We start from the raw sequence: 22,609 nt of genomic DNA, 5'->3' as shown, positions 1-22,609 counted from the left end.
AAGGGGAAAAAGGCAACATTCAAAGGAAATCCCATAATGTTATCAGCTAATTTCTCAACAGAAACTCTACAAGCCAGAAAAGAATGGCATGATATATTCCAAGTAATAAAAGAGAAGAACCTTCAACGAAGAATACTCTACCCAGCAAGACTCTCATTCAGATTTGATGGAGAAATCAAAAGCTTACCAGACAAGCAAAGCCTAAGAGAATTCAGCACCGTGAGACCAGCTGTGCAGCAAACGCTAAGGGAACTTCTCTCGGCAGGAACACAAGAGAAGGAAAAGATCTACAAAAATAAACCTAAAACAATTAACAAAATGTAACAGGATCATACATATTGATAATTATCCTAAATGTAAATGGATTAAATGCACCAACATAGACTGGCTGGCTTGGTGGATAGAAAAACAACATCCATATATATGTTGTCTATAAGAGCCCACCTCAGACCTACGGATACTTACAGATTGAAAGTAAGAGGATGGGAGAAAGTATTTCATGCAAACATCAATCATAAGAAATCTGGAGCAGCAATACTCATATCAGAGAAAATAAACTTTAAAACAAAGATGGTTATAAGAATGCAAAACAGAAAAAGAGACACAGAAGTACACAACAGACTTTTGAACTCTGTGGGAGAAGGTGAGGGTGGGATGTTTTGAAAGAACAGCATGTATATTATCTATGGTGAAACAGATCACCAGCCCAGGTGGGATGCATGAGACAAGTGCTCGGGCCTGGTGCACTGGGAAGACCCAGAGGAATCGCGTGGAGAGGGAGGTGGGAGGGGGGATCAGGATGGGGAATACGTGTAAATCTATGGCTGATCCATATCAATGTATGACAAAACCCACTGAAAAAATAAATAAATAAATAAATAAAGGGAAAAAAAAAACAAAAAACAAACAAACAAAAAAAAGATGGTTATAAGAGACAAAGGACACTACATAATGATCCAGGGTTTAATCCAAGAAGATATAACAATTATAAATATATATGGACCCAACACAGGAGCACTTCAGTATGTAAGGCAAATACTAACAAACATAAAGGAAGAAATAGACAGTAACATAATAACAGTGGGGTACTTTAACACTCCACTTCTATCAATGGACAGACAGAAAATCTGTCTGGATTTTCATCCAGAAAATCATCCAGACAGAAAATCACTAAGGAAACACAGGCCTTAAATGACACTATAGATGAGTTGGATTTAATTGATATCTATAGAATATTCCATCCAAAAGCAGCAGACTATGCATTCTTCTCAAGGGCACGCAGAACATTCTCCAGGACTGACCACATGCTGGGCCACAAGGCGAGCTTCAGCAAATTTAAGAAAATCAAAATTGTATCAAGCATCTTTTCTGATCACAATGCTGTAAGATTAGAAATAAACAAGAAAAAAACTCTAAGAAACACAAACGTGTGTTTAGCTAAATAACATTCTACTAAACCACCACTGGATCACTGAAAAAAGCAAAGAAGCAAAAAAAATACTTAGAGACAAATGAAAATGAAAGCACAACGGTCCAAAAAATAATGGGATGCAGCAAAAGCAGTTCTAAGAGGGAAGTTGACAGCAATACAATCCTATCTCAAGAAACAAGAAAAATCTCAAATAAACAACCAAACTTTACACGTAAAACAACTAGAGAAAGAGGAACGAGCAAAACCTGTAAGTTAGTAGAAGGAAGGAAATCATAAAGATCAGAGAAGAAATAGAGACAAACAGAAAATCATAAAGATCAATGAAACTAAAAGCTGATACTTTGAAAAGATAAACAAAATTGATAAACCTTTAGCCAGACTCATCAAGAAAAAAAGGGAGAGGACTCAAATCAATAAAATTAGAAATGGAAAAGTAGAAGTTATAACCGACTCCACAGAAATACCAAGGATTTTAACAGACTACTATGAACAACTGTATGCCAATAAAATGGACAACCTGGAAGAAATGGACAAATTCTTAGAAAGGTACAGGCTACCCAGACTGAACCAGGAAGAAACAAGAAAGTATGAACAGATCAATCCCAAGCACTGAAACTGTGATTAAAGATCTCCCAATAAACCAAAGTCCAGGACCTGATGGCTTCACAGACAAATTTTATCAAACATTTAAAGAAGAGTTAATACCTATCCTTCTGAAACTGTTTCAAAAAGTTGCATAGGAAGGAAAACTTCCAAACTCATTTTATGAGGCCACCATCACCCTGATATCAAAACCAGACAAAAATACCACAAAAAAAGAAAATCATAGGCCAACACCACTGATGAACATAGATGTAAAAATCCTCAACAAAATACTAGCAATTTATATCCAACAATACATCAAAAAGATCACACACCATGATCAAGTGGGATTCATCACAGGGATGCAAGGATTTTTCAACATCCACAAATTCATCACTGTAATATACCACCTCAACAAACTGAAGAATAAAAACCACATGACCATCTCAATAGATGCAGAAAAAGCTTTTGACAAAATTCAGCACATTTTTATGATAAAAACTCTCCAGAAAGTGAGCACAGAGGGTATATACCTCAACATAAAAAAAGACCACATATGACAAGCCTACAGCTAGCATCATACTCAATGGTGAAAAGCTGAAAGCATTCCCTCTAAGATCAGAAACAAAACAAGGATGTCCACTCTCACCACTTTTATTCAACAAAGTTTTGAAAGTCCTAGCTACAGCAATCAGAGAAGAAAAAGAAATAAAGGGAATCCAAATTGGAAAAGAATAAGTTAAACCATCACTGTTTGCAGAAACTACTAGAACTCATCCATGAATGTGGTAAAGTTGCAGGTTACAAAATTAATATACAGAAACCTGTTGCACTTCTATAGACACTAACAACAAAAGATCAGAAAGAGAAATTCAAGAAGCAATTCCATTTACCACTGTATCAAAAAGAATAAAATACCCAGGAATAAACCTAAGGAATATAAAACCTAAGGAGACAAAAGATATGTACTCTGAAAACTGTAGGATGCCGATGAAAGAAATCAAAGAAGATATAAACAGATGGAAAGATAAACCATTTTCACGGACTGGAAGAATCAATATTGTCAAAATGACTATACTACCTAAGGCAATCTACAGATTCAATGCAATCCCTATCAAATTACCAACGACATTTTTCACAGAACTAGAACAACAACAAAAAAAAGTCTCAGAATTCGTATGGAGATACAAAAGACCCCAAATAACCAAAGCAACCTTGAAAAAGAAAAACGGAGCTGGGGGAATCAGGCTCCCTGACTTCAGACTATACTACAAAGCCACAATAACCAAAACAGTATGATACTGGCACAAAAACAGAAATATAGATCAATGGAACAAGACAGAAAACCCAGAAATAAGCCCATGAACCTATGACCAATTAATCTATGACAAAGGAGGCAAGACTACACAATGTTGGAAGTGGGTCTCTTCAACAAACGGTGCTGAGAAAACTGCCACATGTCAAGACTAGCCACATGTCAAAAAATGAAATTACATCATTCCTTAACTCCATACACAAAAATAAGCTCAAAATGGATTAAAGACCTAAATGCTAGAAGGGACACTATAAAATAAACTCCTAGGCCTCGCCCTCTCTCGCCCCACCCCTCTCTCATCTCCGCCTGGCCTTAGACTGAGGCTGGGAGACCCAGAGCGAGCTCCACTCTCCGCCCCCCGCGGGCCCGCACTCCCCCTGGCGCGCGTGCGCAGGGGCGGACCGCAGGGCGAGGGCGCGAGGGGAGGGCGGCGTACGTCCTTGCGTGCGTCTCAGGCAGCACGCACGCCGGCGTGAGAGGGCACGGGGAAAAGGTGGCTCTGGAGGGCCGGGGAGGCTCGGTTTCCTGTGGCTATGTAGCTGAGCTCGTCAGCTCCGGGTCCTCCTTCGCTGACTTCGCCGCGTCCTAGCGGTGAGCTGCTGCTCGGGAGAGAGAGACTGTCCTCACGCCCACCGCGCTCCCTCGACGGCCGAGCCTGCTCGCTCGCCCGTCGGAGCGTCCCGGCCGAGCAACCCTGAGGGGGGAGGGGAGGCCATTTTGTCCCGACCGACTCCCCGGAACCGGGCGGAGCGGCTGGGAGAGGCTGCGGAGCAGGGGTCGCCGCCCTCGGAGGCACCGGCCGCCGCCACCGTCTGGGCTTAATTAAATTAAAAAATAAAATAAAATAAAATAAACTCCTAGAAGAAAACACAGTCAGAACACTCTCAGACATAAATCACAGCAACATCTTTTTTTATCCATCTTCTAGAATAATGGAAATAAAAGCAAAAATAAACAAATGGGATCTACTTAAACTCAAAAGCTTTTGCACAGCAAAGGAAACAATAAACAAAATGAAAAGATAACCCACAGATTGGGAGAAAATATTTGCAAATGATGTGACCAATAAGGGATTAGTCTCTAAAATTTACAAACAGCTTATGATGCTTAATAGCATCAAAACAAAGAACCCACTCAAAAAATGGGCAGAAGACCTGAATAGGGATTTCTCCAAAGAGGACATACAGATGGCCAATAGGCACATGAAAAGATGTTCAGTGTCACTAGTTACTAGAGAAATACAAGTCAAAACTACAATGAGATATCACTTCACACCAGTCAGAATGGTTATCATCAAAAAATTCGCCAACAACAAACGCTAAAGAGGGTGTGGAGGGAAGGGAACCCTCCTGCACTGTTGGTGGGAATGTAAATTGGTGCAGCCACTATGGAGAACAGTATGACGGTTCCTTAAAAGACTAAAAATAGTTACTATGTGATCCTGCAATCCCACTCCTGGGCATATACCCAGAGAAAAACATGATCCAAAAGGATACATGCACCGCAATGTTCATTGCAGCACTGTATGCAATAGCCAAGACATGGAAGCAACCTAAACATCCATCAACAGAGAAATGGATAAAGAGGTGGTACATACATACAATGGAATATTATTCAGCCATTAAAAAGAATGAAATGATGATATCTGGGTAGACCTTGAGAGTGTCATACTGAGTGGAGTAAGTCAGAGGAGAAATATCATATGACATCCCTTATATGTGTAATCTAAAAAGACATTATACAAATGAACTTACTTACGAAACAGACTCAAGAGTCTTAGAAAATGAACTTATGGTTGGGGGGAGGTGGGGGGGGACTTAGTTAGGGACTTTGGGAAGGTAATGTACATACTGCTATATTTAAAATGGATAACCAACAAAGACCTATTGTACAGCACATGGGACTCTGCTCAATGTTGTGTCAGCCTAGATGGGAGGAGGGTTTGAGGAAGAATGGATACATGTGTATCTACCGCTGAGTACCTTTGCTGTTCACTTGAAACTACCACAACATTGTTAACTGGCTATACCCCAATACAAAATACAAAGTTTCATGTTAAAAAAAAAAAAAACAAAGTTTACTTTCTATGTTCTTATTTTTCACCTCAAACTTCTAATTGCTGTTAGCAACATCATTAGTACTGAGCCCAGGAGGGGCTGGAGAGAGGGATCAGCAATATTGCAAAAGTTTTTTATTCTTTATAAAAAACTTGAAACTTACTAAAAAGAATGCCACTTTGTTTGCTTTCTTAGCAATAAAAGGAAGGCACTATAGAGCCAGGGTATTTTTTTAAGCTGAATATATATTTTTAATTTTTTAATTGGAGGATACTTGCTTTACAACGCTGTGTTGGTTTCTGCCTTACAACAACATGAATCAGCCATGACTATATATATACACACACATGTACACACATATATATATATGAACTGAAGTGTAAGGTGCAAGTCGCTCAGTCATGTCCGACTCTTTCCAACCCCATGGACTATACAGTCCATGGAATTCTCCAGGCCAGAATACTGGAGTGAGTAGCCAGTTCCCTTCTCCAGGTGATCTTCCCAACCCAGGAATCAAACCCAGGTCTCCTGCACTGCAGGCAGATTCTTTACTAGCTCAGCCACAAGGGAAGCCCATATATATGTATCATCTCCCTCTTGAGCCTCCCTCCCAACCTCCCCCCGCCAATTCCACTCCTCTTGGTTGTCACAGAGCACCAGGCTGGGCTCTCTGTGTTATAGAGCAGCTTCCCACTAGCTATCTATTTTACACATGGTAGTATACATATGTCAATGCTACCTTCACAATACGTCCCACCTTCTCCTTCCCCTGTTGTGGCCTACAAGTCTGTTGTTCTCTACATCTATGTCTCTACTGGTGCCCTGCAAATAGGTTCATCAGTACTATTTTTCTAGATTCTATATATGTATGTAAATATACAATATTTTTCTCTTTCTGACTTACTTCACTCTGTATAACAGGCTCTAGGTTCATCCACCTCAGTTCAACTGACTCACATTCATTCCTTTTTGTGGCTGAGTGGTTACTGCTGACTAATAGTGTAGATTCACATACTCACTCTGACACTTATTAAGTAGTATATGACCTTAGATAATTTACTTTAAATGTCAGTTTTCTCAGCTATAACATAGGAATTTAATACCTTAATAAAGTCCATTCTGAGGATTAAAAGAGATCATTCTTACAAAGCATTTGCACAAGCACTTGCCACATGGTAAGTACTCAATAAATGTTACCAATATTATTACAGCTAACAAAAGACAGTGATATGAGAGTCTCAGATAACAGCATTATCAATAAGCAACAAAATTCTGGACAGCATAGAAAGCAATCTGTGATATCTTTCATTCACATGCTTTATATCAAAGCATATATGCTTTCATAATCAAAGAGAAATGGTTTACAAGAAACCTAAAAATCCAATCTTTATGGTACAAAGTGCCATACCAACTTGGCTTCTAAACCAGACTACTCGACACGTAACTGTTTAATCACAATTAAGCACTACACTTACGATTCTTGTGGCCCAGTGTCATAATTCTATCCATATCATCAGCATTATTGACCACATAAGCTGATAAATCCTTGATATAAACTCCCACATCAGGTCTTTCTTTAACCTAAAAAAAAAGAAATACAGATTTTACACATATATCCATAATTTTTCCACAGTTATTTACCGAATATCTACTACATGTTGGATACTGCTAGATAGTGAGGACAGGGTGATGAACAAGGCAGAGTTTCTACACGGCGGAAGTAAAAATCTGCAGGGAGAACATACAAATAAATAATTACACATAAAAATTATTTTAACTGTGATAATGCCATGAAAAAAGAAAAATACAGGAAACTACAGGAGAATACATTATGGAGAGACTCAAGCTAGTGAAGCAGGAACCGGACAAGTTTCCCCAAGATGATGTTTAAGCTAAGACCTGAAGAAATAGAAGGTTCAATCTGTATTAGAATAGGATGAAAGAGTATGTACAAAAGGCCTGAAATGAGAAAAAACTAGGTAATTTAAAAAACAAAAACCAACTAAACAAACAAAAGCCAAATAAAGAGCAGGCAGCACAGGGGAAACAGGTGGGATATCTGGCTAAAGAGGTAAGCAGAAATAAGACTAAGCATAGTTATTGGACAAATTTGATTTTATTGAACTATAGTTGATTTACAATGTTGGGCTAGCTTCTGGTATACAGCAAGGTGACTCAGATTACATACATATACACACATACACACACATTCTTTTTCATATTCTTTTCCATTATGGTTATTACAGGATATTGAATATAGTTCCCTGTACCACACGGTAGGACCTTGCTGCTTTTTATTCTGTATATAATAGCTTGCACCTGCTAATCCCAAACCCCTGATCCATCCTTCCTGCACTCCCCCTACCCTGGCAGCCACAAGTCTGTTTCCTATACCTGTGAGTCTGTTTCTGTTTCACAAGTAAGTTAATTTTGAGTCATATTTTAGATTCCACAAAAAACCAACACTGTGGTATTTGTCTGACTTGCTTCACTTAAAGTATGATAGTCTCAAGGTTCATCCATGCTGCTGCAAATGGCATTGTTTCATTCCTTTTCATGACTGAGTCGTATTCCACTGCACACATATACCACATTTTCTTTATCCATTCATCTGTCGATGAACATTTAGGCTGCTTCCATGTGTTGGCTACTATAAATAGTGCTGCTGTTCATATTCTGACTTGGACCCTCTACCCACATCCTTCTCTGCTTCACCAAGAAATTAAGTGTCCACTTAAAAAATGTGCACAACCTAAAGTTACGAACTGTGTTTTTATTCAGTGGACATACTGAAGATTTAAGCCCAAGAGACAGCCTCTCAGATGGCTCTGAGGGACTGTTCATAAGAGGTAAGAGAGCATGTATATTTTCAAATTAGAGTTCTGACTGGATATATACACAGGAATGGAATTGCTGGGTCACTTGGCAACTCTATTTTTCAGTTTTCTGAGGAATCGCCACACTGTTTTTTCATAGTGGCTGCACCAATTTACATGCCCACCAACAGTGCAGGAGGGCTCCCTTTTCTGCACACCATCTCCAGCATTTACAAACTTTTTAATGATGGCCATTCTGACTGCTGTGAGGTGACACCTCACCGTAGTTTTGATTTGCACTTTTCTAATTATTGGTCTTTATCTTAACAGCAATTTGAAATCACTAGAATATTTCACACAGGTGAGTGAAATAACCAGATCTATGGTATCCATGTAAAAATATTATCTTTCTGTGAGTAACTTTATGAGAACTTTGATCCAACTTGAAGGCTGTATTTAGGATATGTGTATCTAAAATACACACAGTATTTTAATACTAATTGAAAAATATACATAGAAATATAAAACTCATTTTGCATGGACTAGAAGTCACCTCCAAAAATCAACAGAATAACGTGAAACTGAGGTAGAGGTCTGTGGCTGCCAGTGGGACAAGCCATTTCCACAGGTATTAAGACCTCACAGACAAAGATGACAAAAGTTTAAAAAACAATATCAGAGACAAAGTCACAGCAGCATATACTCTGAATTCTAGGTGTTGATTTTAAATCTAATTAGAGTTTGAGGTCTTTTTTATAAGACATATTTATGCATTACAAATACTGCCTTTTCTCTGTCATGGGATATATGTTAACTCCTAATTTTAGTAGCAGTAAATAAATGTGTTGATCTCCGTAAAGCAGTGGGTTTCAGACTGTGCTCTGACAAGCACTAGATGGCCTATTGGTGGCAATGAGGGGGCCACAGTTCGAGTTTGGGGTTTTTTAGTCCCAGACAAATTATAAAAAGAACTTTACTTTCATTTATTTTTTAGATTGGGCTTCCACATAAGGTCTGGTTTGATTCAAGTGTTAAAATGCTTTAAATCTTTATGTGAATATTACTGGTCTATACCAATGCTCAGAAAATCTATGTTAAAAGATAATGTGTATATTTCTAATGTGGAAAAGTGGTATCTCTGGAAAAAAATCATGCACTTGGATGTCATGAAAATGTCTGATTTCAATGAAAGTTTTTAATCATGTACTTTCACTTTCTATGCTTATCTTACTGCAGATGGGAAACATTCTTCAAACCGGCATCAGTCTGCAAAGTCTAAGGTCATTTCCAATCACAAGTTATTAATTCTATATTCAATTATTAAGCATAAATTATATATGAAAGATGAAAAAATTGAATATGATTCTGCAATAAAGCAGGACCCTGACACAAGATGGTGGAGCAGAAGCATGTGAGCTCACACTATGTCAAGAAAACACCAAAGTCACAACTAACTGGTGAACCACCACCCCAACAACAAAAACAAACACTGAAACTTACCAAAACAGATATCCTACATTCAAAGACAAAGGAGAAGCCACAAGACATAGAAGGGGTGCAATCACAATACAATCAAATCCCATATGCGCCAGGTGGGCAACATACAAACTGGGGAATAATCACATCACAGAGGTCCTGCCACAAGAGTGAAAGCTCTAAGCCCCATATCAGGCTCCCCATCCTGGGGTCTGGCATCGAGAGGAGCCTGTGGAGCACAGAACTAGGGGAAAGAGAAACTCTACTCTTGGAGGGCACACACAAGGTCTCATGGAGAACAGTATCTAGGGGAAAAGCAGCGACCTTATAGAAGCCTGGGCCAGACCCACCTGTGGGTCTTGGAGAGTCTCCTAGGGAGTCGGGGGGCAGCTATGGATTACTGTGTGGAGAAGACACTAGCAGCAAGAGTTCTGGGAAGTACTCACTGATGTGAGCCCTCCTGGAGGCCATCATCTTCTCACAAGACCCAACCCCAACCAACAGCCAATAGGTTCCTGTGCTGGGACACCTCAGGCCAAATGACCAACAGGGCAGTAACACAGCCTCACCCATCAGCAGACAGGCTGCCTGTTAAACACACCCTTTGACACAGCACTGTCCACCAGAGGTACATGGTCCAGCTCTACCCTCCAGTGGGCAAGAAACACTCCCTCCCACCAGGAAGTCTGCACAAGCCTCTTAGATCAGCCTCATCCACCAGTGAGCAGACAGCAGAAGCAATCTAACTATAACCCTACAGCTGGTGGAATGGAAACAGCAATCACATAAAGGCAGACAAAATGAGATGGCAGGAGAGTATGTCCCAGACAAAAGAAACAAGATAAAACTATAAAAAAACAACTAAGTGAAATGGAGACAGGCACTCTGAGAAAATTCAGAATAATGAGAGTAAAGATGATCCAACATCTCAAAAAATAATAGAGGCACAGACCAAAAAGATACAGGAAATTTTTAAAAAGGGCTAGAAGATCTAAAAAACAGAGATGAACAACACAACAACTGAAAAGAAAAACACAATAGAAGGAATCAGTAGCAGAGTAAATGAGGTAGAAAAACAGGTAAATAAGTTGGAAAACAGAATACTGGAAATCACTGCTGTGGAACAGAAAACAGAAAAAAAAGAAAAGAAATGATAACAGTATCAGACACCTCTGGGACAACATTAAACACACTGCCATTTGCATCAGGGGTCCTAAGAGGACCTGAAAAAATATTTGAAGAGATAACAGCTGAAAATTCCCCTAACATGGGAAAGGAAACAGTCACCCAAGGCAGAAGTACAGAAAGCCCCATGCAGGGTAAACTGAAGAAGGAACATGCCAAAACAAAATAGTAATCAAACTGACAAATAATAAAAACAAAGAGAAAATATTAAAAGAAACAAGCAACAAATAATATACAAGGGAATCTCCACAGGATTATCAGCTGATTTTTCATCAGAGACTCTGAAGGCCAGAGGGAGTGGCAAAATATATTTAAAGAGACGAAGGGGAAGAACCTACAACCAAGAATACTCTACCCAGCAAGACTCTCATTCAGATTTGATGGAGAAATCAAAAGCTTACTAGACAAGCAAAACCTAAGAGAATTCAGCACTGGGAGACCAGCTGTGCAACAAATGCTGAAGGAAAATCCCTAGGTGGAAAAGGACACAAATAGAAAAAAGAAATTTACAAATGGAAGCACTCACCAGTAAAGGCAAACATACATTAAAGGTAGGAAATACTCACACACAAATATGACATCATAATCGTAAGGAGAGGAGAGCACAAAAGCAGCGTACTGGAAAGGACCAGCAGCGTAAGTCGATCTCATTTACATATAAACTACTGCATCAAAACCTCATGGTAACAGCAAATCAAAAATCTACAATAGATACACACACAGAAATCGAAAAGGATTCCAGACACAACACTAAAATTAATTATCAAATCACAAAAAAAGAGAATAAAAGAAGGGGAGCAAAAAGACCTACAAAAACAAATCCAACACAGTGAACACACATACCAGTAATTACCTTAAATGTTAATGGATTAAATGCTCCAACCAAAACACATAGACTGGCTGAATGTATACAAAAACAAGACCCATATATATGCTGTCTACAACAGATCCATTTGAGCTCTAGGGACACATACAGACTAAAAGTGATGAGGTGGAAAAAGGTATTCCATGCAAATAGAAATCAAAAGAAAGCTGGAGTAGCAATACTCACATCAGGCAAAACAGAATTTAAAGACTGTTACAAGAAACAAAGGACACTAACATAATGATTAAGGGACTGATCCAAGAAGAAAATATAACAATAGTAAATATACATGCACCCAACACAGAAGTACCTCAATATATAAGGCAAATGCTAAGACCGGGAGAAACTGACAGTAACACAGTAATTGTAGAAGATTTAACACCCCACTTTCAACAATGGACAGATCATCCAGGCAGAAAATCAATAAGGAAAAATAGGTCTTAAATGACATTGGAACAGACAGACAACTGATTTTTATAGAGCATTCATCCAAAAGCAGCAGAATATACATTCTTCTCAAGTGTACATGGAACATTTTCTAGGAATGATCACATACTGGGTCTCAAAGCAAGCCTCAGCAAATTTAACAAAACTGAAATCATATTAAGCATTTTTCTGACCAAAATGCTATGAGATGAGAAATCAATACAAGAAAAAAAAAAAAACAAAAAACTGTAAAAAACACAAATACTTGGAGACTAAACAATATGCTACTACTAAACAACCAATGGATCACTGAAGAAACCAAAGAGGAAATAAAAAAATACCTAGAGACAAATGAACACGAAAGCAAGAATATTCAAAAGCTACGGCATGAAATGAAAGCAGTTCTAATACAAAGCTTACAGCAATACAATCTTACCTCAGGAAACAAGAAAAATCTCAAATAAACAACCTAACCTTGCACCTAAAGCAATTAGAAAAAGAAGAAAAAACAAAACCAAAAGTCAGTAGAAGGAAAGAAATCATAAAGATCAGAGCAGAAGTAAATGAAATGGAGACAAGGATAACAATAGAATAGATCAATAAAAACTAAAAGCTGTTTCTTTGAGAAGGTAAACAAAATTGATAAACCTTTACCTGGACTCATCAAGAAAAAGAGAGCTCAAATCAGTAAAATTAGAAGTGAAAGGATTAATTACAATGGACACCACAGAAATAAAAGGGATCATAAGAGACTACACTACAAGCAACTATATGCCAATAAAATGGGACAACCTGGAAGAAGTGGACAAACTCTTAGAAAGGTACGACCTTCCAAAACCGAACCAGAAAGAAATAGAAAACAGGAACAGACCAAACCCATGTACCTATGGTCACGTAATCTATGACAAAAGAGGCAGAAATATACAAAGGGGAAAAGACAGCCTCTTCAATATGTGATGTTGGGAAAACAGGACAACTACATTAAATAAATAAAACTAGAACACTCCCTATCACTATACACAAAAATATAAACCCCAAATGGATTAAAGACCTAAATGTTAAGGCTAAATATTTTAAAACTCTTAGAGGAAAACATAGGCAGAACACTCTGACATAAATCAGAGAGATCTTTTCAAATCCACCTCCCAGAGTAATGAAAATGAAAACAAAAACAAACAAATGGAACCTAATTAAATTTAAAAGCTTTTGCATAGCAAAGGAAACCATAAATGAAAAAATAAGACTATCCACAGAAAGGGAGAAGATATTTACAAAGTATGCCACTAACAAGGCATTAACCTCCAAAATATACAAACAGCTCATGCAGCTCAATAACAAAAAAATTAACAATCTAATTAAAAAATGGGCAGAAGGCCTAAATAGATATTTTCCCAAAGAAGACACACAGATGGCCAAGAGGTACATGAAAAGATACCCAACATTAAAGAAATGCAAATCAAAACTACAATGAGATATCACCTCACATCCTCAGAATGGCCATCATCAAAAAGTCCACAAATAACAAATGCTGGAGAGGGCATGCAGAAAAGGCAACCCCCTGCTACACTGTTAGCGGGAAAGTAAATTGGTACAGCCACCATGGAGAACAGTATGGAGATTCCTTAAAGAACTAATACAGAACTACCATATGGGGCTTCTTGGTGGTCCAGTGGTTGAGAATCCACCTCCCAGAGGGGACACAGGTTTGCTCCCTGGTCAGGAAGAATCCATATGCTGTGGGGCAACTAGGCCTGAGTACCACAACTAATGAAATCCACGTACCCTATAGCCCATGCTCCACAACAAGAGAAAGCATTGCAATGAGAAGCCTGCCCACTGCAACTACAGAGTAACCCCTGCTCACTGCAACTAGAGAAAGCCTGCACACAGCCATAAAGACCCAGCACAGCCAAGTAAGTAAACAGAAAAAAAAAAAAAAAAAACTACCATATGATCTAGCAGTCCCACTCCTGGGCATAAACTCAAGAGAAAAACTTAAATTGAAAAGACACATGCACTCCATTGTTCACTGCAGCACTTTTACAATAGCCAAGATATGGAAGCAACCTGAATGTCCATCAACAGAGGAATGGAGTAAAAAAGATGTGGTACACTTGTACTGTGGAAAATTATTCAGCCATTAAAAAAAATGAAACGCCATTTCCAGCAACATGAATGAACCCAAAGATTATCATGCTAAGTTGAGTAAGTCAGAGAAAGACAAATATATTTGCTTACATGCAGAATAAGTATATACATATATTAAAAAAAAAAAAAAAAAAAAGGTACAAATGAATGTATTTACAAAACAGAAAGAGACTCTCAGACTTCAAAAACAAACTTATGGTTACCAAAGTGGAAAGGCTGGCGGGGGGGGGGGGGGGGGGGGGCGGGCGGAAAGGATAAATTAAATGTTTCAGACTGACACATACACAGTAATATATTTAAAATAGATAACCAACAAGGAAGGACCCAGGGAGCTCTACTCAACATTCTGTAATAAGCTAAATGGAAAGACAATTTGAAAAAGAACAGATACACGTATGTGTACAACTGAATTACTTTGCTATACACCTGGAACTAACGTAACACTGTAAACCAACCACACTCCAGTATAAAATTAAAAAGTTAAAAAAAAAAAAAAAAAGACAGGACCCTGCAGGACCCTCCCATGTACAAAAGCCACTCCATGTTCCCTGTTTCTTGTTTGTACAAGAAAGGATGTAGTCTGCTAGGCCTTTTCTGAATTCCAAAGAGCAGAGTAAAGCAGTCACTAATTAAGGAAAGGAAGGAATACAAAATCAAAGAAAAAGTCAAGAAATTACTCTTTGTAGTTGAGAGAATAGTTTATCTATAATCAGAGTCCTAGTTCCTTCTGGAGAAATATATTCAACAATCTCATGCATATCTTAGAACTGTTCTGCAGAAACTAAGACCCCTATCCAGCTTGAGGATGACGACTACATGCGGATCACAAGAACTAGACCCCAGACTGGAGGTTAAATTAGGAGGTTAATGATTTAAGACTCCTAAAACATCACCCTGTTAACTTACCACCAACCAATCAGAAGAAAGTCAAGCACCCTGCAACCCTCAACACAAATGTTGCCTTTAAAAACCCTTTCCTGAAGGACTTCCCTGGTGGTCCAGTGGTTACGAATATGCCCTGCAATGCAGGTGACACGGGTTTGACCCCTGGTAAGGGAACTAAGATCCCACATGCCACGGGGCAGCTAAGCCCAAGCTCAGCAACTAGAAAGTCCATGTGCTGCAATGAAAATCCCACAAGCCACAACTAGGACCCCAGGCAGCCAAATTTAAAAAAAAATAAAACAAAAAACCTTCCCTGAAAAACAGTCATTGGCGAGTTTGTGCCTTTTGAGCAAGGGTTGCTGATTCTCCTTGCTTGGCACCATGCAATAAAACACTGTACTTTCCCTCAACACAAACTCCTGTCAATAGACTGGCCTTGCTGTGTGACAGGCAAGCAGACCTAAGTTTGATTCAGTAACAATTTTGGGGACCATGAAGGGACAGCCATCTTGAGAGGCATCTCATCCACTGTACATCAGCCCCTGACTGCCAGTGGCACTCAGATCTTGTCTAGCAGGTGCCAGAGCACTTCTGTCTCAGGGACACCCCAAGTGCTTACCACTAATGGCATCACTGGCCCATGGTGTTTTCATTCCCTGGTAAAGGAAACAAGGTTCTGGTCCTGGTCTGTAAGAGATCTGTAGTAAGTGGTGCCACCTCTCATGTCCAGGGCATTCTTCCCTAGTGGGTTGCCTTGACTGGAATTTTACTTTTGGGAAGGGGGGAGGTGTAGGACTCTGTCATCTGGTTTTGAGCACAGTACCACTTTAATTGGACTTTCCTTTCCAGAACAAAGAGTCCCTTCGTTGTCCAGCACTGCCTAAGCAGTAATCGAGAAACTCCCTGTTAGAGCAAGGCTCATCTGCACCCCCATTCTCATGCCAGGTAACTGTGACCCTGAGAAGACTCCAGATACTAATCTGCTAGTCTGTTTCTGGTAACATCACTCACGTGAAAGAATAATGGGTAATGAGAGCTATGTTCCATCTTGTAGTTCCCTAAGGTGTATTTTGCAAACCTGGAAGATCTTAAGCTGTACTCCCATGAAAAGAAAGACAATGATATTTAACTGTAACACCACATGGCCCCAATATTCTTTAGGCTCTGATGACCACCCCCCCCCCAACTGTCTGTAGACTATAACACCTACATTCAACTAGAACTGTTTTGTAAAAAGGGAAGAAAATGGGATAAAATTCCTTATGTAAAGGTTTTATGGTATTGCATCAAAATGAACTTGACTTTTATCTTGGGAGTCTCAATACATGAGTGTGAATTCTGTTTCCTCTCTAGTTTCAACCCTCGTTAGGGGATCCTGGACCTGATTTGAGAGGAGACCCCACCATAAGGAGAGAAAGGAAATGAAAGGATTAATCATTCTCAGAGACACCCCTGACACTGATCCTCATTAGAGGACCCTGGTCTTTACCTTTGTTAGACTCCTGGTAACTTAAATGTGGTCTAGACATTCATAGAAACTAACAGTTTAAATTCAGTCATGAGTCTGAGTCAGAGCTGGCCAAGTTAATCTAGAAGTGAGGCATGTGAATGTGAGTGTTATATATTACTGTCTATGACTACTATTTGTTAATGAAAGCTCTTAAAAATTGGATGGTAATCTTAGCAAAGAATTATCATAAAAACAAAAAAATTTAATTTGTATAACAAATAGCTTGTGACACCAAAACAATGGATCTCAATGAAGGCAGCTACTCCCCTGACCAGACTGTTTTAGAAACTTAAGGGGGAGTTTCTGGTTCAGTTAAGGACGCTATTAGTATTTGTAGGCAGGAGACTGGGATACTAAACACCCTGAAGTAGGTGGGATGGTCACAATCATGAATGGTCCCATGCAACTTTGAATGTCCTACCAGATATTCACATGGGTGAAAAAAACAACTTATTAATTTCATTATCTGAATTTAGATCCTAACTCTACTTTTACATATAAAGACAAAATGCTTTCCCATGGTAATAATAATATAGAAATACAGGAGAACTGAGCAAAGAACTACTTTATTTTCCTCAGAACTCTACCAAGAGCTAGATACTATTGTAAAGGACCATGTCATTGAGTAACACCAAACAAGGTGTTTAGATTACCAATTCAGTGCTCGCTTCAGCACCACATATACTAAAATTGGAACGATACAGAGAAGATTAGCATGGCCCCTGCGCAAGGATGACAAGCAAATTTGTGAAGCATTCCATATTTTTGAAACTGGAGCCCATTATACAGAGTGAAGTAAGCCAGAAAGATAAAGACCAATACAGTATACTAATGCATATATATGGAATTTAGAAAGATGGTAATGATAACCCTATATGCAAAACAGAAAAAGAGACACAGATGTACAGAACAGACTTTGGGACTCTGTGGGAGAAGGCGAGGGTGGGATGTCTGAGAGAACAGCATTGAAACAAGTATACCATCAAGGGTGAAACAGATCGCCAGCCCAGGTTGGATACATGAGACAAGTGCTCAGGGCTGGTGCACTGGGAAGACCCAGAGGGATGGGATGGGGAGGGAGGCGGGAGGGGGGATCGGGAGGGGGAACACATGTAAATCCATGGCTGATTCATGTCAATGTATGGCAAAAACTACTACAATACTGTAAAGTAATTAGCCTCCAACTAATAAAAATAAATGAAAAATAAATAAACTCATTAAAATGAAAAAAAAAGATTACCAATTCAACATACTTGTCATAGTCTGTATTTGTAGGTATTGCAGTCATAATGATTTAAATATGCCTCTATTTATATATGTCATTGAGTATGATCACATGTAAGCATTTATATTATACATTGAAATACCAGTACTTTTTAAAAGTAATATTAGAGTTGGACAGTACATTGATATCTTTAAAATTATGTGTATAGATTTTATCATCTATGAATTTTATTTCAGAATAATCAAAGGGGCATTACAAAATATATGATATAAAAAACGAGCACTGGGTGTAATGTACTTGAAAACCACTAACAAGACTGCTTCTGAGAATAAATCTGATCTATAATTACTATTATAAAAATGGAAATGTTCCTTCCAAATGGTTTTTATTCTAATAATCTGTACAAATAACAAACTTTTAAAAGGTAAAAAGCACAGAATTAAGGGATCCATCAAAACCAAAGATGAGGTGGCCGAGGGAGTCGCGCGCGGTTCTGGCGGCCCGGCCGCGGATTGGGCCTGGGGGCGGCGCCTGTCGGAGGGGCTCCAGCCCGGCGGCGGCGGCGCCCGCGGCCCCGGAGCGGATTGAGACCGAGGCCGCTAGGCGCGCCCGGGGTAAAACAAAGAGAATGAAAGTAGTAGCTAATTTTCAAAGTATAAAGGAAGAATGGGTTTGTGAAACAGGATCTGACCACCAACCTCTTAGTGATAGTCAACAAACAAATTGTGAATATTTTGTTGACAGCCTTTTTGAGGAAGCTCAGAAGGTTGGTGCCAAATGTTTGTCTCCCACTGAACAAAAGAAACAGGTAGATGTTAAGTATAAAATTATGGAAAAATGGATTCACTGTCAATGATGATTTCAGAAGTTTTTCTGATGGTGCAAGTCAACAGTTTCTGAACTCCATCAAAAAAGGTGAATTACCTTTAGAATTACAGGGAGTTTTTGATAAAGAGGAGATGGATGTTAAAGTTGAAGATAAGAAAAATGAAGTATGTATGTCAACAAAGCCTGTGTTCCAGCCCTTCTCAGGACAAGGTCACAGACTGGGAAGTGCTACACCAAAAATTGTTTCTAAAGCAAAGAATATTGAAGTTGAGAATAAAAATAAGTTGTCTGCTGTCCCACTAAACAATCTGGAACCCATCACTAATATACAGATCTGGTTAGCCAATGGGAAAAGGACTGTCCAGAAGTTTTACATTTCTCATAGGATAAGCCACATCAAAGACTTCATCGAAAAATACCAGGGATCTCAGAGGAGTCCTCTCTTTTCCCTGGCAACTGCTCTTCCTTTCCTCAAATTGCTAGATGAAACACTCACATTGAAAGAAGCTGATTTACAGAATGCTGTAATCATTCAGAGACTCAAAAAAACCGCTGAACCTTTTAAAGAACTTTCATAGCATTGATTTTTGATACACTAAGTGGAAAGTTTCCCCAAAAATGATGGCCATAAGTGGACATGCAAATCAAAGCAAGGGAAAGTCAGATTTGCTGGGTTTTGCACGGTTTAATTCCCTGCTGATGAGATTTTAAAATAAGTACAAGTTAGGAAAGTAAACTATTACTGGAAACATATTCAGTGAACTCTTTCCAGAAGGCTACTCAGAAAGAAAAATATACTTATTTTCAAATACCATTTATTCAACATAAGATATATTCAATAACTATAGTATCTAAAATCTTAATATGGTATAAAGTAGGAAATATGTGCATAGCATCTTTCATTCAAATATCATTCCCAAACAGCAATGATGTGTTTAAATGTTAGCTGTCTCAGATTTTTTAAATGGCAATACATTAAAAAATTGTACATGGCAGGTTAAAAGCATCAATGTACTTTTCTTACATGTGAGATACAATCATAAGGCTGAAAAGGTCTGCTTTTACCACAGCTTTACCTAAACCTCAGAAGTGTTCCCAATTTGCATACTCCAACAGTCGAATATTAACAATATCTGGGATGTACTTTCATTTAAGAATAAAATTGTGTAGCTTAAAAAAAAAAAAAAACCAAAGATGACAAGAAAAAAGAAACATCTCTATATTTGTTGTCTACACATTATCACTATGGATTAAGTCTTCATTAATGTCCAACAAATTCAAATAATATTAACACCTAAGCCTGTAACATATTGCTCCAAAAGTTCAGTTCATATAGTAAAAATTTTTTAAAAAGCTAGAATTTATTAAATATTGTGTGTCAAGCAATGATCTTAAAATCTTGTATTAATTTGTTATCTTTGGCAATAATCCTATAAAGTAGATACTATTATTATTTCCATGTTCATGTGGCAAACCTAAGGCTCATAAAGGGTAAGTAACCTGCTTAAGAGATCAGAGCCAATATTGAAGCTAAGATGTTAAAACCTCAGAAATCACCCTTTAATCCTTAACCCATTTACCTTACACAAGCAAGTCAGGAAAATTCCTCTAGGTTTCATTTTTTTACATTAACAAAACTGAATTGCTGAAAAGTTAAATGAAATAAAATATGTACTACTACCACCATTTATTACACTAAATGCCTGTTGCTGCATTATAAGAGCTTCTTAATAATAGTTATTCTATTATTCTACTGTTATTCTCAGTATATTCTACATTGTTCTACAATGGAGGCTACCACAATTCTATATTCTATTCTACTGTTATTCTACACACATTATTCTCTAATTATTTTATTGACAATTCCAATCAAAATTCCAATATTAATATTTTAAAGGCTAACCTTTTGTTTCATACACCAAAATCTTAATATATTTGGCAATAATTACTAGTCATCTACCACTCAATTCAGCAATCCTGTTTCAGGAATTTATCCTCAGACAAGCCTGCACATGTATGAAATGGTGTAATTACAAGGTTATTTAGTACATAACTGTTTGTAAGAACAAAAGATTTTAAACAACCCAACTGTTCATCAATAGCGGAGTGGCTAGGCAAACTAAAAGTTGTGTCCATACTAAGGATACTATGAGGCAGAAAGGAAAAAAAAAAGACAAAAAAAGAATGTAGAAGCATTTCTCTTAAGACTGTCACAATCCATTGCTCAGTTAAAAAAAAAAAGGTAAAGTACAATGAGGGGGAAAAGTCTTTTCAATAAATGGTGCTGAAGGACTTCCCTGGTGGTCCAGTGGTTAAGATTCTACACTACCACCTCAGGAGGGTGGGTTCGATCCCTGATTGGGGAGCTAAGATCCCACATGCCACGCAACTACAAAAAAAAAATAAAAATGGTGCTGAGACAGCCAGATATCTGTATCCAACAGTGAAGTTGGTCCTCTAACTCACAAGGTATATAAAAAATTAACTCAAAATGAACCAAAGACCTAAATATAAAAGCTAAAACTATAAAACTCTTTGGAAGAAAACAAAGGCATAAATCTTTGTGACCTTGGATGAAGCAGTGATTTCTTAGATACAACACCAAAAACCACAAGAAACGAAACTAAATGTAGATAAAGTAAATGTGATCAAAATTTAAACTTTTATGCTCCAAAAGGACACCATCAAAAAAGTAAAAAGACGATCCATAAGAGAATATTTTTGTAAATCCCTATTATCTGTTAACAAGCTTGCATTTAGAATATATAAAGAATTGTTGTTTATTCACTAAGTCATGTCCAACTCTTTCGTGACCCACAGACCATGGCCCTCCAGGCTCCTCTATCCATGGGAATTCCCAGGCAACAATACTGGGGTGGGTTGCCATTTCCTGCTCCAAGGGATCTTCCTGACCCAAGAACTGAACCCACACCTCCTGCATTAGCAGGTGGATTCTTTGTCACTGAGTCACCAGGGAAGCTGCATATAAAAAATTATTAATATTTAATTAAATAAATAAAGACCCAATTAAAAATGAACAATGGATCTGAACTGAAATTTCTCCAAAGAAGACACACAAATGGTGTAAAAAGATGTTCAATGCCACTGGCCATCAGGGAAATGGAAATCAAGCCCACAAATGAGATACCACTTTATACTCACTAAAATCACTATAAAAAATGACAATAACAAAAAAAAAAGACAATAACAAGTGTTGATGAGGATATGGAAAAACTGGACTCCACAAATGAGATACCACTTTATATCCACTAAAATGGCTGTAATAAATGACAATAACAAGTGTTGATAAGGATATGGAAAAACTGGACTCCTCATACATTACTGATAGGAACATAAAATGGTACAGCCACTGTGGGAAACAGTCTGGCAGTACCTAAAAGTAGAATTACCACATTATCTAATGACTGCATTCATTGATACATAACCAAGAGAACTTTAAAAATATACTGTTCAAAGATACTGAAGGTTCAGTTCCAGACTACCACAATAAAGAGTACCATGAATTTTTATTTCCTCAGTGTATATAAAAGTTACGTTTACACTATACCATCCATAGATATATACATAGACATCCATGTATAATAGCATTATGTTTAAAACATGTTTGTACCTTAATTTAAAAATACTTTATTGCTAAATGTTAACCATCATCTGAGCCTTCAGCCAGCCATAATCTTTTTGCTGGTGGAAAGTTTAAAATACTGCAAGAATTACCAAAATGTGACACAGACACATGAATTAATTAAGCAAATACTGTTGGAAATACAGAGCTGAACAGACTTGTTCCATGCAGGGTTGCCACAAACCTTCATTTGTTTGGGGAAAAAAAAAAGCAGTA

At 38.1% G+C, this 22,609-nt stretch overlaps 1 protein-coding gene, 1 non-coding gene and 1 pseudogene across 5 annotated transcripts in view; 2 read left to right on the top strand and 1 right to left on the bottom strand.

Annotated features, from left to right (window-relative positions):
* The window catches only part of KIF3A (kinesin family member 3A), an 85,432-nt gene that overhangs the window by 40,258 nt on the left and 22,565 nt on the right, over nt 1-22,609 (bottom strand). For all 4 annotated transcript variants that reach the window (XM_061150790.1, XM_061150786.1, XM_061150788.1 and 1 more), the window contains exon 5: nt 6,862-6,967. In XM_061150790.1, the coding sequence (XP_061006773.1) occupies nt 6,862-6,967 (106 nt within the window). The remainder of the gene's footprint in view (nt 1-6,861; nt 6,968-22,609) is intronic.
* On the top strand, nt 17,358-17,464 carry LOC133062950 (U6 spliceosomal RNA). Its single transcript, XR_009694269.1, has one exon. It is a non-coding gene; the product is annotated as a U6 spliceosomal RNA (small nuclear RNA).
* On the top strand, nt 18,551-19,712 carry LOC133061307 (UBX domain-containing protein 2A-like; annotated as a pseudogene).

Source organism: Dama dama, chromosome 9 (assembly GCF_033118175.1).
Source record: "Dama dama isolate Ldn47 chromosome 9, ASM3311817v1, whole genome shotgun sequence".
Classification (NCBI taxonomy): Eukaryota; Metazoa; Chordata; class Mammalia; order Artiodactyla; family Cervidae; genus Dama; species Dama dama.
Note: the sequence above shows the minus strand (reverse complement) of the source record. Positions and strands in the feature narration are given on the sequence as shown.